This window comes from Tiliqua scincoides, chromosome 15 (assembly GCF_035046505.1).
Source record: "Tiliqua scincoides isolate rTilSci1 chromosome 15, rTilSci1.hap2, whole genome shotgun sequence".
Lineage (NCBI taxonomy): Eukaryota > Metazoa > Chordata > Lepidosauria > Squamata > Scincidae > Tiliqua > Tiliqua scincoides.
In genome coordinates, this window is record NC_089835.1 from 755,126 (window position 1) to 770,158 (window position 15,033).

General features: G+C 51.1%; 1 protein-coding gene and 1 pseudogene across 1 annotated transcript; one reads left to right on the forward strand and one right to left on the reverse strand.

Moving 5' to 3' along the window:
- Positions 1-46: 46 nt before the first annotated feature.
- DRAP1 (DR1 associated protein 1) lies at positions 47-15,030 on the forward strand. The gene is made up of 7 exons (XM_066610443.1): positions 47-166; positions 7,565-7,637; positions 8,819-8,912; positions 10,806-10,925; positions 13,191-13,281; positions 13,594-13,679; positions 14,765-15,030. Exons 1-7 carry the CDS (start codon positions 125-127, stop codon positions 14,913-14,915), a joined length of 657 nt encoding a protein of 218 aa, XP_066466540.1. The 5' UTR covers positions 47-124; the 3' UTR covers positions 14,916-15,030.
- On the reverse strand, positions 2,295-2,414 carry LOC136635385 (5S ribosomal RNA; annotated as a pseudogene).
- Positions 15,031-15,033: the final 3 nt, after the last annotated feature.

The following is a 15,033-nucleotide window of genomic DNA, read 5'->3' on the forward strand; positions in this document are numbered from 1 at the left end:
CCTGCGGCCGCGGCGCTAGGACCGCGCGGGGCCGGGCTTGCAGCTCCGCCGGGTCGAGCGAGGCGGCTCCTTCCGAGGCGCTGCCGCTGCGGAGGCTCGTCCTGCAGGCCGGAGGGAGGCGGCGATGCCCAGCAAGAAGAAGAAGTACAACGCGCGCTTCCCGCCGGTGAGAGCCCCTCGGGGCAGAGACCGCGCAGGGGCTGCGCTCCGCTCCGCTCTGTGCCCCCCGCAGCCCCCCACGGGAGAGGCACCCCCAGGCTGCGGGAAGCCCCCCGCGCTCCCCCAGAAGGGGCATCTCCCCCCCCAGGCTGCAGAAAGCCCCCCCACAGGCTTCAGCACAGAGCCCCCTCTTGCAGTGCCCAGCGCTCACTGGGAGAACCCCCCCTACCCATAGAAGAAGCATCTCCCCCCACCCAGGCTGCGGGAAGCCCCCCGCGCTCCCCCAGAAGGGGCATCTCCCCCCACCCAGGCTGCAGAAAGCCCCCCCCAGGCTTCAGCACAGAGCCCCCTCTTGCAGTGCACAGCACTCACTAGGAGAAGGCCCCCTCGTTCTCCCCATAGAAGAGGCATCTCCCCCAGGCTGCAGGAAGCCCCCTGGCTTCAGCACAGTGCCCCCTCTTGCAGTGCCCAGCGCTCACTGGGAGAAGCCCCCCCTACCCATAGAAGAAGCATCTCCCCCCACCCAGGCTGCGGGAAGCCCCCCGCGCTCCCCCAGAAGGGGCATCTCCCCCACCCAGGCTGCAGAAAGCCCCTCCCCCAGGCTACAGCACAGAGCCCCCTCTTGCAGTGCACAGCACTCACTAGAAGGCCCCCTCGTTCTCCCCATAGAAGAGGCATCTCCCCCAGGCTGCAGGAAGCCCCTCGGCTTCAGCACAGTGCCCCCTCTTGCAATGCACAGCGCTCATTGGGAGAAGGTTCCTGGCTCTGGAGTCCAGAGAATGACAGAAAGCCCCCCTCCCCATAGAAGAGACATCTCCCCCCCCACCAGTCTGCACAAAGCCCCCTCTTGCAATGCACAGGACTCAGTAGGAGTAGGTGCCCCCACCCCAGCTCTGGAAAGGCCCAGAGAATGCAGAAAGTCCCTCTCCCCATAGAGGAGGCATCTCCTCCCACCCAGTCTGCAGAAAGCCCCCTTTGGCTTTAGCACATCACCCCCTCTTGCAATGTGTAGTACTCACTAGAAGAAGGCGCACCCCCCCCCCCACTGTGGAGGGTCCAGAGAATGACAGAAGGCCCCTCTCCCCAAGACAGGCGCTGGACTCCCCAAGAGACCTGCATCGGTGGCAGAGTCGGGGCTTCTTGCTTAGAATGTTACCACCCAAACCCCATCAAAAGTGGGTGTCCCATGGGAGGGTTCTGGGGCCCCAATGAAAGAAGCAGGGTGTCTTATACTCCTCCTCAGTCCCCTTCTATTGACACAGGTTGTGTCTTTTGTCTAGTGTGTTCCCTGAAGCATTTGGTGGGTCACTGTGAGATACAGGAAGCTGGACTAGATGGGCCTTTGATCCTGATCCTGGATCAGGATCCAGCGGGATCTTTCTGGAGCTAGAGGTGTTCTCCTCTATATAGGGCTGAGGCTCTTGCGTTATAGAGGGGCTTTTCCTGGAGGTGCCTATTTCAGACTGATGGTCCAGTATTATTATTATTCTTTACACCTTGGTGTGCATTGCACTTCACAGAGAGTGGAAAAGAAAACCAATCCCTGCCCCAAGAGGCTTACAGTCTTCAAAGGCAGAAGGGAAACAACAACAGGGAGGATTTGAAGGAAGGAAAGAGGGTGGCTGAGTTGGAAAAGTGACATTTAATTCTGGCCTCTCCTGGTTGGTTGGCAACCTTCAGTCTCAAAAGACTATGGTATAAGCCTACAGTGCCCGGTATTCCTGGGCGGTCTCCCATCCAAGTACTAACCAGGCCTGACCCTGCTTAGCTTCCGAGATCATGGTCTAAGCCTACAGCACGCGGTATTCCTGGGCGGTCTCCCATCCAAGTACTAACCAGGCCTGATCCTGCTTAGCTTCCGAGATCATGGTCTAAGCCTACAGCACCCGGTATTCCCGGGCGGTCTCCCATGCAAGTACTAACCAGACCTGACCTTGCTTAGCTTCTGAGATCATGGTAGAAGCCTACAGCGCCCGGTATTCCCAGGCGGTCTCCCATCCAAGTACTAACCAGGCCTGACCCTGCTTAGCATCCGAGATCATGGTAGAAGCCTACAGCATCCGGTATTCCCAAGCGGTCTCCCATCCAAGTACTAACCAGGCCTGATCTTGCTTAGCTTCTGAGATCATGGTATAAGCCTACAGCACCCGGTATTCCCAGGCGGTCTCCCATCCAGGTACTAAACAGGCCTGACCCTGCTTAGCTTCCAAGATCAGACAAGTTTGGGCATGTGCAGGGTAACAGTTACTGCTGGCCTCTCCTGAATCTTGGAGAAAGAAAGAGGTTGTGGAGAAGGAGCTATAGAATTTAGAATAAGCCTCCTTGGGCATTTGCTCTGGTATGGGAAGGGCAGGATATAATTTAAAAGAGCATAAAGCAGCAGATCATAGAGGACTCAAGCCTGTAAAAAATACTAAAAGGTGTAAAAAAGATGTTAAAAAGGCCATGAATGTTAAAAGATGTAAAAAGATGTTTAAAAGGCCATGAATAAAAAAGTCTTGTTTAAACAAAAGGGTCTTCAAGCCGCTCCGAAAAGTCTCAAGAGAGGGAGCCATTCTCAAGTCAAGGGGAAGGGAGTTCCATAATGTTGGTGCCACTACTGAGAAGGCCCTATTTCTTGCCGCCGCCCTACGTACCTCCTTAGGCGCTGACACTTGTAAAAAGGTCTGATGACCTTTTTCTCTGATGACCTAAGAGGACGAGCCGGATTGTGCGGAAGTAGGCAGTCTCTAAGATACCCTGGCCCAGAGCAGTATAGGGCTTTAAAGGTCAAAACCAGCACCTTGAATTGGGCCCAGAAACGAATGGGCAGCCAATGTAGCCCCCGGAGAAGCGGGCTGACAGAGTCAAACCGCCTAGCTCCAGTGATCACACGGGCCGCCGCATTCTGCACTAATTGCAGTTTCCGAACCGTCTTCAGGGGCAGCCCCACATAAAGCGCGTTACAATAATCTAACCTCGATGTCACCGTGGCATGGATCACCGTGGCCAGGTATGCATGATCCAAGTACGGACGCAGCTGGCGCACCAGCCAAAGCTGAGCGAAGGCCCCCCTAGCCACAACCGCCACCTGGGAATCCAGGAGCAGCTGCGAGTCCAGGTGGACCCCCAAGCTGCGGACCTGCTCCTTCAGAGGGAGTGCAACCCCATTCAGGGCAAGCCGATAGTCCAGCACCTGCATCGAGGTTTTCCGAACCAGGAGAGCCTCTGTCTTATCCGGATTTAATTTCAGCTTGTTAGCCCCCATCCAGATCCTCACTGCTTCCAGACAGCGCTCCAGATCCTCAACCGCCACCCTGGAGTCTGGAGGAAAGGAGAGATAGATCAGCACATTGATGACACCTCACTCCAAACCCCCGGATGACCTCTCCCAGCGGTTTCATGTAGATATTAAATAGCATGGGGGACAGAATTGAACCCTGCGGCACCCCACACCTCAAAGGCCAGGGTGTCGAACAGGCATCCCCCAGCACCACCATCTGGGACTGACCCTCCAAGTAGGAGCGGAACCACCGCAGAACAGTGCCTCCAACTCGGCCAATCGGCCCAGAAGGATACCATGGTCGATGGTATCGAAAGACGCTGAGAAGTCCAGCAGGACCAACAGGGACGCACTTCCCCTGTCCAGTCCCTGGCGTAGGTCATCCACCAAGGCGACCAAGGCAGTTTCCGTCCCAAAGCCCGGCCTGAAACCAGGTTGAAAAGGATCCAGATAATCAGCTTCATCCAAGACCCTCTGGAGTTGGGCTGCCACCACCCACTCAATTACCTTGCCCAGAAACAGGATGTTGGAGACTGGCCGGTAGTTATCCAACACAGTGGAATCCAGGGAGGGCTTCTTCAGGAGGGGGCAAACCACCGCCCGCTTCGAAGCAAGTGGCAACGTCCCCTCCATCAAAGAAGAGTTGACCACCCTCCCTGTCCACTTAGCCAGTCCACCCCGGGCAGCTCTTATCAGCCAAGCTGGGCAAGGGTCAAACAGGCAATGGGGGACCAGGCAGTAGTTGGTGGGCCATCTCTAATTTCCCTTTGAGATGGGGCAACCAGAATTGTATATAGCAGTGTTTCTCAAACTGTGGGTTGGGACCCACTAGCTGAGTTGGGAGGCATTCATTTCAGTATTTTATTTTTAATATATTAGACTTGAGGCTACGATGGTCTGTGACTGCATTTGGGGAAATGTTACAGATCTGAACTTTAACTAGGCTACTGTGTATATGCTTTTGACAATGATAGTCAATGGGGCTTACTCCTGGGTAAGTTTGGTTAGGGTTGCAGCCTTGGATTGTCAGACATTTTCCGGCTTGATTATGTCACTTCTGGACATGACATCACTTCCAGATTAATGATATCTCTTCCAGTGGGTCCCAACTGACTGTCATTCTAAAAAGTGGGTCCTGCTGCTAAAACGTTTGAGAACCACTGGTATACAGGATTCCTAGTAGGGTAACAAACAACCCCTACCCCGAAATTGCTTCTCTTTCTGCAGAATGTTAAGGATTAAAGGAAGGGAATTTCCAAGAGATTCCTGGAGTGGTGTCCCCTTTCCTGATGGAGGGTTAGAGCCAGGAGATGGCAATTCCTTTCAAGGAAGTGTAAGAGAAAGAAAGAGATTGTAAATACAGAAAGATTGCAAGCTGGCAGGGTATGGATTGGTGCCCGAGCCTCCCAGCCACCCAACAGTGTGATTTAGGGCACGCATGTTTTGAAGTAAACCCCACTAAGTCCACTGGCACGTGCTTCCCGAAGGGCGAGATGTCTTGTGCAGTGTCTGCTACCAGGTATCAACATGTTTGTGGACACCCTTGAGAAGTTATAATAAGTTAGTAACCCAAGACATTGGGCACAATCCTAACCAGGTCTACTCAGAAGTATGTCCTATTTTGTTCAATGGGGCTTACTCTCAGGAAACTGTGGTTAGGATTGCAGCCTTTGCTTTGCAGAAGCCATGCTTGTTTTTCCTAAGCAAGGCTTGTCCTTTACTTCTGCACTGCCCTTCTGGGAATGCAAGGCTACTAGCAACGATCAGCTGTAACTTCACTTACCCTTTTTGCCAGTGTTTCGGGGGCAACAGCGAGAGCGTCCTTTAAAAATAAATTGTTGTGGCATTGCCCAGCTTGAAAGACAGTATGTTTTCGCTAACATGTCGCACTTTAGCACTGGATTTCTGTGAGCCAGCGGTTCTTAATCTGCGGTCCGTTGATCCGCTTCTGGAAGCCTGTGACCCAGGCACAAAATATTTGTGTGTGTGTGCATTTTTCTGGGGAAGGGGTCTGCAGCTTTCATCAAATTCTCACAGGGATCCATAACCCCTGGAAAGGTTAAAGGCCCAATCCTATCCAATTTTCCAGCACTGGTGCTGTCACAATGCAGCCCCAAGGTAAGGGTACAAATATTCCCATACCTTGAGAAGGCCTCTGTGTCTGCCTCCCCACCACAGGATGAAGTGCATGCCCTACTGGTGCAGCAGTACCGGCACTGGAAAATTGGATAGGATTGGGCCCAGGGTGCTCTCTTGACTCTGTGAGCTCCAGATGGATGCCACCAGCCTTCACGATATCTATGTCAGTTTGTTCTAAAACTGGCATTCTTTGTGGGCTTGCTGTGACACTTCCCAAAATGGGCATTCTGATTCATGCCAACGCTCTGCTGTTCTTCTGTATCCTCCTGCGCCCTTTTACTTTAAAAGCCCTGCTGTTTCTTGCCTGGTTTTCCCTTTTTAGATGTTTAAAATAGATGTGAATTATTAGCATTATCTTAGCAGTTGCTCCTTAGTCTACTTCCAGGAAAACAAAAAAGTCATCTGACTGGCCCGCACTGGTGCTTTTTCAAAATCTGGTCCTTCTCCTTTGTGAAGGACGTCTCCCTGCCTTTCCTAGCCTCCTTGACTCTGTTCAGCCGTGCTGGCCTCTTCTGAAACATGCTTGTGCCTTTTGCAAACTGGGCCATACATGTTGTTTGAGCCTTTGCTGTATAATAACCACCAGAATAACTGTTTGACCCCAAGTGTGCACCTTTCAATCATTTTTAAAACGAATCCCCTTTTATGGAAAAATGTCCACCTTTTAAATTTAGGCGTGGTTGTTGATTCCGTTTTGTTCTGGTTTCCACAAAAGCAGAAAATGCCACACACGTGGATGATGTGCTATGAGTAGTAATAAAATGTAATCATTTCCTATGTTGCATTTATGTTTAATAATATCCTGTTTCATAATAATCATGGCCTAGAGAACGTGGTGATTTATTTGTCGTGTTTGTTCGGCAAGACAAATTCCAGCTAGACTGTCCCATATAGAAATATCCACTAATAATGTTAGGGTGAGAAGAAGCTGTAGAGTATGTGTGTTGTAGGACTCTCCCAATCTAGCCTGACAACACTGGACCACTGATGATGGGTACCCGAGGTATCGAAGGGCCTTCCCCTACAAACACGGGGGATTTAATGTGCTTCTTGTGCTCGCAGATCATTTGCTCTGCCCAGGAGCTGTGGGTGCTACCCAAATTTAAAGGTGTGGCCTCTGGCAGAACTGGCTCTACTCCTTTCATTTTCATCTTGGGAACCTCCTCTCCCAGGGCAAACACTCAGACACTGCTGTCTGAAGCTTGCGTCCCCAACGTACAACCGTTGGGTCACGCTGTCTCTTGTCAGTCACTTCCAAGCAAGACTGCCTGCAATGGAAATGGCAGAAGGGCCTGGTGCTTCCGCCCAGACAGGAGGGTGACCTGTGCGCAGTGCAATTTAAACAAGCTCTCCAAGTGGGGTGTGCCACTTTGAACCTGCCTGGGTGTGTGATGTGTAGGCACACACCTCCTTCCAGCGTCCCAGACATTAAGTTGATGTTCCAGGAAGGACTTAATGCCCTGGAGAGGTGCCAAGTCCAGGTGTTGAGTGGTTCAACCTGAGTTGGTGTCATGTGATGACTAAAAGATTGTGAATCAGGGGCTCTCCAGCTTCCCTCTTCCATGAAATCTCATTAGATGGGGCCTTCGGCAATGCTGTCTGTCTGTCTGTCTGTCTGTCTCTCTCTCTCTCTCTCTCTCTCTCTCTCTCTCTCTCTCTCTCTCTGCCTCAGTTCTTCCCCATCTGTGATATGGGTATAAGAACATCACTCAGCAAACCTATGCCAAAACACTGCGCGTGAAATGCTTTAAACTCTCCAAAGGTGCTAGACAAATGGTCTACTCCCTGCCCAGAATGGCCTCTTCAGTTCTGGGGTGCTTTCCAGCACCTGCCTTGTTGGGATCCCAGTGAGGTCAATGACTGTTGCAGTTGACAAATGGGGAACTGAAGCAGGGTGACCGTTTGAGGATGACTCTGGGCTGGCACCTGGGATAGGACTTGAGGGCAGGTTGTCTCACTCACTCCTACTAATGCTCTCTTTTTGCTGCCCTCTCCTCTCTCAAGGCTCGGATCAAAAAGATCATGCAGACGGATGAGGAGATCGGCAAGGTGGCTGCTGCGGTTCCTGTCATCATCTGTATCCTTTCGCCCCTCCTGCCACGATCCATCTCCCCTCCCAGAAAGCACTGGGGAAACCAGATGGAACCTCAGAAGAGCCCTGCTGGATCAGGCCAAAGGGGGCTGAGTTAGTCCAGTACCTTCTTTGCCGCACTGGCCCACCAGCTGCTCCTGGAAGTCCCACAAACAGGAGGGAAGGCCTTAGACCTCTTTCACGGTTGCTCCTCTGTGGCTGATCTTGAGAGGCAGACCACTCGAGTCCTGCACATTGCACACTCTCTTCCTGACCAGTAGCCATTAACAGACCGGTCCTCCTGCAGGAGTTTGTCTAACCCCCTTTCAAAGTCATCTGAGTTAAATGTCATTGCCACAGCTTGTGGCAACGAGTCCCAGAGATTAATGATGCACTTTTTCAGTGTCCTTCCCGGAACATTTCTCATAGATTAATGATGCACTTGCATGGTCTTAGAAGCCTTCTGCTTGTCTCCCCTTGCTCCAAGGCCTGGTGCCTGAGGCTGTGTGTGAAATGTCATTGTCATCCCCTTATCCAGAGGTTCACCAGCTGTTGCCTCTACCCCTGTAGCCCCACTCCTGCATGCTCTTCCACTCTCAAGCTCACCACTCTCTTCCCCTCTGTGCCTCCTCTTTCTCTCCATTCTCTTCTTCCTTTCGGAACCAGACACTCTAGCCCAGGGGTCTCCAAACTTTTTGGCCAGAGGGCCACATCAAATATCTGGCGTAGTGTGGAGGGCCAGAAAAAAAATAAATGAATGAATGGGCTCATTCATTCAACCTCTCTGGCCCTCAGAACACCCTCCAGACACAATCAGAGCACAGTTCTGGTCAAGTTCAGTTGAGTGGGCCAGAGGCTTTCAGGGGACAAGAGGTTGGCCGCGGGCCGGAAAGAGCCTTGCTGTGGGCCGCATCTGGCCCCGGGGCCAGGTTTTGGAGACCCCTGCTCTAGCCCATCTAGCTCCACACTTCCTCTTCCACTGTGTTCCCTTTTTTAAAAAATCCAGGGTGCAGGAAGAGGAGCAGAGGTGAGCAGCCAGCACCCTCTGCCCCAGACTGCCTTGTGGGTGTGCTGGTCCTGGGGTGAGTTTACATCCAAGTTTGGTCTAGGCACTCATTTCACAGGCCTGGCAGGGGGGCTGTGTGGCAGCTCCCAGTGCAGTCTGCCTTGACTCTTGGGTGTCTGAGCTCGGGCATTGGAGCTGTTTCTAGAATCCTTGCTGAGGAAGGCTTGCCACGTGACGCAGTCCAGAAACGCCAAGACCATGACAACTTCGCACCTGTGAGTAACACATGCTGCTCTGTCCAGGGGGAGACCTGAACTCTGCCCAGAGATCCCAAGGAAGGTGTGGTAGCATTGGGTAGTTCTATCAGACTTGAAATTTGGGGGGAGCATCAGAGCCAAACCCTTTCTTGCCTGCAGAAGGTCCCAGGTTCAATCCCTGGCAAAATCAACAGGTCTGGGTGGGGAAAACCACAGTCTAAACCTGGGATAGCCTGCTGCCAGCCAGTGCTTTATAATGCTGAGCTAGACAGCTGAAGAGTTGGACTGAGTCTGGCAGCAGCTTCATATGTAACCAGGCAGACCTGGACTAGATGGAGTCATGATCTGGCCTGAGGCCAAATCTGGTGTGACAATAATCATATTATGTTTTTGATTTTTGTTCTTAAATAGCCACAGAAAGTCTGGAGATCAGAACTGAGGCTTCTACAAGGAAGAAGGGGTTTTAAACCCTTTACCTCTACACGGCCACTCCAGTAAAAATCATGCTGCCCCCCCTTCCTAGCTCGTATTCACACTGGAGAGAAAAGCCACAATTAATTTTTCCAACAGGCAAAAGGAATTGAATGGAAATATTTCACGAGGAGCAAAATGAACGTGGTTTGAGTGTTCTATATTCAAAAACATTCGAAGTTTGAAATTTATTTTCACTGGGAGACTTGCAGAAGGAGGTGTGTCCTCACAGTCACACGTGTTTCCTTGCATTTTTTTACATTTTCAGAAAAAGAAAAAAAAAAGCATGGAAAATGATTAGCGTCCTCATTTTAGTATCCCCAAAGAGCTGTGCAGTGTCTCATCTGTGCACGAGTGTTTCTTTGGCGACGTCACTTTGAAAAGATCATTAATTGCCTTATTGAAACTGCCCAGTTTGTCTGGTATGATTTCCATCATTATGTGCCAAACTGAATATAGGGGGAAATACGCATATTTATGGAAAAATAAAGCAATGGAAAAATTTCCACCCCGCAGTGCTGTTTATCCAGCAGTTTCATATCCTAAAACAAAGAAAACTGCAGGGTCTGAAACAATGAGGACTAGAAGCTTGAACTTTTTTTTTTTGCTTAATTTTATTTATTTAAGAAATTTATATCCTGCCTTTCCCATGCCAAAGCAAATGCCCAAGACGTTTTTTGCATTTTTTATACCGCCCTCCCTCCAAAGAGCTCAGGGCCATGTACAAAGCTGCTTTCCTCCTTTTGTCCTTACAACAACTCTGTGAGGTAGGTGAGGCTGAGAGAAAGTGACTGGCCCAAGGTCACCCAGGAAGCTTCTTAGCTGAGGGGGGGATTTGGTTCTTCCAGGTCTGAGTTCACCTCCCAAACTACTACACCACCCTGGCTCTCTTTATAATAAAGTATTATATAGTATAATACTATAATATAGTATAATTTATACTGTATAATAAAGTACACCACCCTGGCTCTCTTTACAAAGTAAACTATGACAACAGGTAAAAAAGAAAAACATCAAACAAAGTTTTAAAACATTGATTTTAACATTACATAGTGAAACATAAAGTAAAACAGAGCAAAATCTAACAAATATTGGGCCCAATCCTATCCAATGTTCCAGCACTGGTGCAGCTGCAGTGCAGCCTGGAGGTAAGGGAACAAATGTTTCCTTACCTTGAGGAGACCTCTGTGACTGCCCCCCCACCAAAGGATGCAGCGCACGCCCCATTGGTACTGCTTCACTGGCCCTGGAAAATTGGATAGGATTGGGCTCATTGTTGAACCAGTTAGTCTAGGGAAGCAGTCAAATCCCAGCAGTATTTCAGAGGCCCAGAGGGCAAATATCCACTCAGCAGCCAAATGCCTTTCAAGAGGCATTTTCTTGGCTCCCCTGTCTGCTTTCTTTGGTTTCTGTATCTAAAACTGTGATCTGCTTTTGTAGGAAACAGTGCATAGAGTTTGAGCAGCAGTTTGACTTCCTGAAAGACCTGGTGGCCTCCGTGCCGGATATGCAAGGCGACACCGAGGACAACCACATGGAGGGGGAGAAAGTTTCCAGGAGGTAGGTGGAGGGGTGCAAACACTGGGAGGGAGGGGGAGACTTTTGCTCAAGGAATCCAAGCCATTTGTCTTGGGATTCTAGGAGGAGAGGGGGACTTCTCTGTAAGAATTAACAGTGTGTGTTTGCATACTGTCCCGCAGGCATGTTTTCAGCCACCCTGTAAGATGAGATGGAATTAATAATAATAATCTATTAATAATTTTATTGATGTAGCATGCTTTATCAGCATGGTGGGTCCCCATGGTGGGTCCCCATGGTGGGTCCCCAAGCAATTGGGTTTCTATCTCAAAGGCAGACAAATTGACCACAGAGGAAGGGGAGGCAGGAATTGTGTGAGGTGGTCATATACACTGTATATGCTGTGTATACAGCAATCCCTTGCACTTTTGCCTGGTTAGGGACTAGAGCATGGATGAAAGTCAGAATTGGATGTATGCCAAAGCAGAGCCTGATTTAGCATGGCTGGCAAAAAACACAAGTAACTAACTATATAGCACATACGAATGTGTGCAAAACCTAAATAAATTGAAGGAAAATTAAGCATACAAACATGGTAAAAGGTTGGTTGAAATCGGGCGAAGGAGGAGGTGGATGAAATATGAATGTGGTTCTAATTGAAAAGGGCTGAAAGAGCAAAGCCATGAAAGTCTAATGAAAGATGATTACTGGGCTGGGGCGCCTTCCTTACGAGGAAAGGCTATGGCGTTTGGGCCTCTTCAGCCTAGAAAAGAGACGCCTGAGGGGGGACATGATTGAGACATACAAAATTATGCAGGGGATGGACAGAGTGGATAGGGAGATGCTCTTTACACTCTCACATAACACCAGAACCAGGGGACATCCACTAAAATTGAGTGTTGGGAGAGTTAGAACAGACAAGAGAAAATATTTCTTTACTCAGTGTATGGTTGGTCTGTGGAACTCTTTGCCACAGGATGTGGTGATGGCGTCTGGCCTGGACGCCTTTAAAAGGGGATTGGACAAGTTTCTGGAGGAAAAATCCATTACGGGTTACAAGCCATGATGTGTATGTGCAACCTCCTGATTTTAGAAATGGGTTATGTCAGAATGCCAGATGCAAGGGAGGGCACCAGGATGAGGTCTCTTGTTATCTGGTGTGCTCCCTGGGGCATTTGGTGGGCCGCTGTGAGATACAGGAAGCTGGACGAGACGGGCCTAGGGCCTGATCCAGTGGGGCTGTTCTTATTTCTTAACTACAATTCCCAGAAAGCCTTGCAGGTCGTCTTGTTATCTGGTGTGCTCCCTGGGGCATTTGGTGGGTCACTGTGAGATGCAGGAAGCTGGACTAGATGGGCCTATGGCCTGCTCCAGTGGGGCTGTTCTTATGTTCTTAAACTACAATTCCCAGGAGGCCTTGCATGTCTCTTGTGATCTGGTGTGCTCCCTGGGGCATTTCGTGGGGCGCTGTGAGATACAGGAAGCTGGACTAGATGGGCCTATGGCCTGCTCCAGTGGGGCTGTTCTTATGTTCTTAAACTACAATTCCCAGGAGGCCTTGCAGGTCTCTTGTTATCTGGTGTGCTCCCTGGGGCATTTGGTGGGGCGCTGTGAGATACAGGAAGCTGGACTAGGTGGGCCTATGGCCTGCTCCAGTGGGGCTGTTCTTATGTTCTTAAACTACAATTCCCAGGAGGCCTTGCATGTCTCTTGTGATCTGGTGTGCTCCCTGGGGCATTTCGTGGGGCGCTGTGAGATACAGGAAGCTGGACTAGATGGGCCTATGGCCTGCTCCAGTGGGGCTGTTCTTATGTTCTTAAACTACAATTCACAGGAGGCCTTGCAGGTCTCTTGTTATCTGGTGTGCTCCCTGGGGCATTTGGTGGGGCGCTGTGAGATACAGGAAGCTGGACTAGGTGGGCCTATGGCCTGCTCTAGTGGGGCTGTTCTTATGTTCTTAAACTACAATTCCCAGGAGGCCTTGCATGTCTCTTGTTATCTGGTGTGCTCCCTGGGGCATTTGGTGGGCCGCTGTGAGATACAGGAAGCTGGACGAGACGGGCCTAGGGCCTGATCCAGTGGGGCTGTTTTTATGTTAAGTCGAGGGGTTGCTGTCCAGCCCCTCTGAGTGCCCAGTTCTGCTCATGAGGCTCTTGCTTGCCAAGAGTTCCAGCCTGCGCCACACAGGATGGTTTTCAGCTGCTGTTTCAGCACCAGGCGAGAGCACGTGCCGTGCCTCTCTGTCTGAACAAGGCAGGCTTGTGACCATCTTAGGCTGACGTCTCTGCCTTTTCCTTTCTGGTTCAGGGGCCGGAAACCTGGCAGTGGGCGAAAGAATGGCAGCACGGCGGGCAAAGGACGAGATCCGAAACAATCCGGCACAGACTCCGAGCCAGAGGTGGGGCTTCTCTTTTCCCCAGGCAGTGTTCTGCCTCTTTTGTTCTCCTGCGTCTCCAGGCTAGCACAGAGTGTGAATCAGCTGGGCACAGCTGACGTGTGTCCGTGTTCTCTGCAGTGTCTTGTGATATGTCAGGATTGCCCAACGTGGGGCCCACTGAGCCGCAGAAGTCAGGAAGGTTCCTGTGTGATTTTCCTGCCTGGATCACAAAGGGCTTGTTTTGCACCAGGCCAGGGCTGGTGGGATACCAGTCAGTCCAGTCTGACCCGAGGACGTTGTCAACTCAGTGATAGCCTTTCTCTGCTCCTGCAGGACGACTCGGAGGATAGCGAGAGCAACGGTGAAGAGGAAATGCCCCAGACCACCCCTCCGGTGCGGCCTGCCACGCATCTTTCCACGTAAGGACATGTATTTGTTCTCCTTTTGCGTTTGGTCTCTGCCTGAAACCCTGGAGAGCTGCTGCCAGTCAGTGCTTAACAATGCTGAGCTAGGCAGACCTGACACAGTAGAAAGGCACTCCGTATTTACTGTTCTCTTGTGGGGGTACGAAAGGGCAGAAACACACACGCGCACGAAGGAGTTGGTTGTGCTTGCATTGAGGAAAAGGCACTTTGCACATCAGTGGGGTATCTAGGGGGCGAGGTGGGCAAATGTTTTAGGTGCCATGCCTGAAGGGGCAGTGCCACCACCTTCGCCCCTCTGCCCACCCACCCCCTCTTTTTAAGAGAAAGAAAGAAAAAAGCTCCTCCTGAAGAAGGGGGGTGGACCAAAATTTAGCCAAGAGTGGCAGTGATTTGCAGCTACTCTGGGTGCGATTCCATGTCACTGTAGGCCTTTTTTTAAGAAAAGGAGGAGAGGAACGAGGGGGCAGCTCAGAGCGGCACAGAATCGCACCAGGAGCGGCTGCAACTTCTGGCATTGTTCTGTCGTGATGACATCACTGTGATAACTTCCGGGTTGGGGGGTGGAGGGCAGCAAAGAGGGCAGCAAAGCCCCAGGTGGAAAAAGCCCCAGGGCTGCTTCTGTTGCACATGCTCAGACCTGTGGTTGCAGAGTGTTGAAGATCGTTGTCTTCAAGGAATCCCTGCTCAGTTTCTAAGCAGTTGGATCCAGAGAGCAAAAGCCACCCCCACCCCCACCCAAGGCTGGCCCAAAACCTCTTGATGCCTGAGGTGGGGTACGGAACGTAGCCCCCTTACTCAGCAACATGTCAGTCACCTCTGTTGCGCCTTCTTCTACTCCCTGGATTCAAAAGGGGAGAGGAGAGCAGAGCAGAAGAGGAGGGATAGGCTAGAGTGTCTCCCTGGAATACTCTAGCCCACCACTCTCCTCTCCTTTGTACTTCCTTTCCTCCTCCATGTCTCCTTTTTGAATTTGTAGAGAGCTTAAAGCACTTGCCCCCTGATGGGCTGGCTCTGACCCTGTTTTCTCTCTCCTTCACTCCCATTCCACTAAATCCTCCTTCCTTCCTTCCTTCCTTCAGGACTCCAGCACCATATCTACCTTTCACCTCGCCACCGGTTTCTGCAATCCCTCTGCCTGTCTCTGCACCAACCGTTGCGCCCCCACAGGTGCCGCTTGCACTGGCACCGCCCCCCGCCCAGGATGACGAAGAGGAGGATTACGATTCCTGATTCCTAGCCCCACCTTCCGTTTTTGTTGCTGCCACTCGGGGGGAGGGGGGAGGGAAGCGAAGAGCAGGGTTTGGATGGGGCTGTTCTTAAATTTATTAAAAAACACAAAACTGTGGCA

Bases quoted from the DNA above. Each gene is read 5' to 3' on its own strand.
- DRAP1 (XM_066610443.1), top strand. From the start codon at position 125: ATGCCCAGCAAGAAGAAGAAGTACAACGCGCGCTTCCCGCCG. The intron at 167-7,564 runs GTGAGAGCCCCT...TCCTCTCTCAAG, and splicing joins ACAACGCGCGCTTCCCGCCG to GCTCGGATCAAAAAGATCAT. The intron at 10,926-13,190 runs GTAGGTGGAGGG...TTTCTGGTTCAG, and splicing joins GGGGAGAAAGTTTCCAGGAG to GGGCCGGAAACCTGGCAGTG.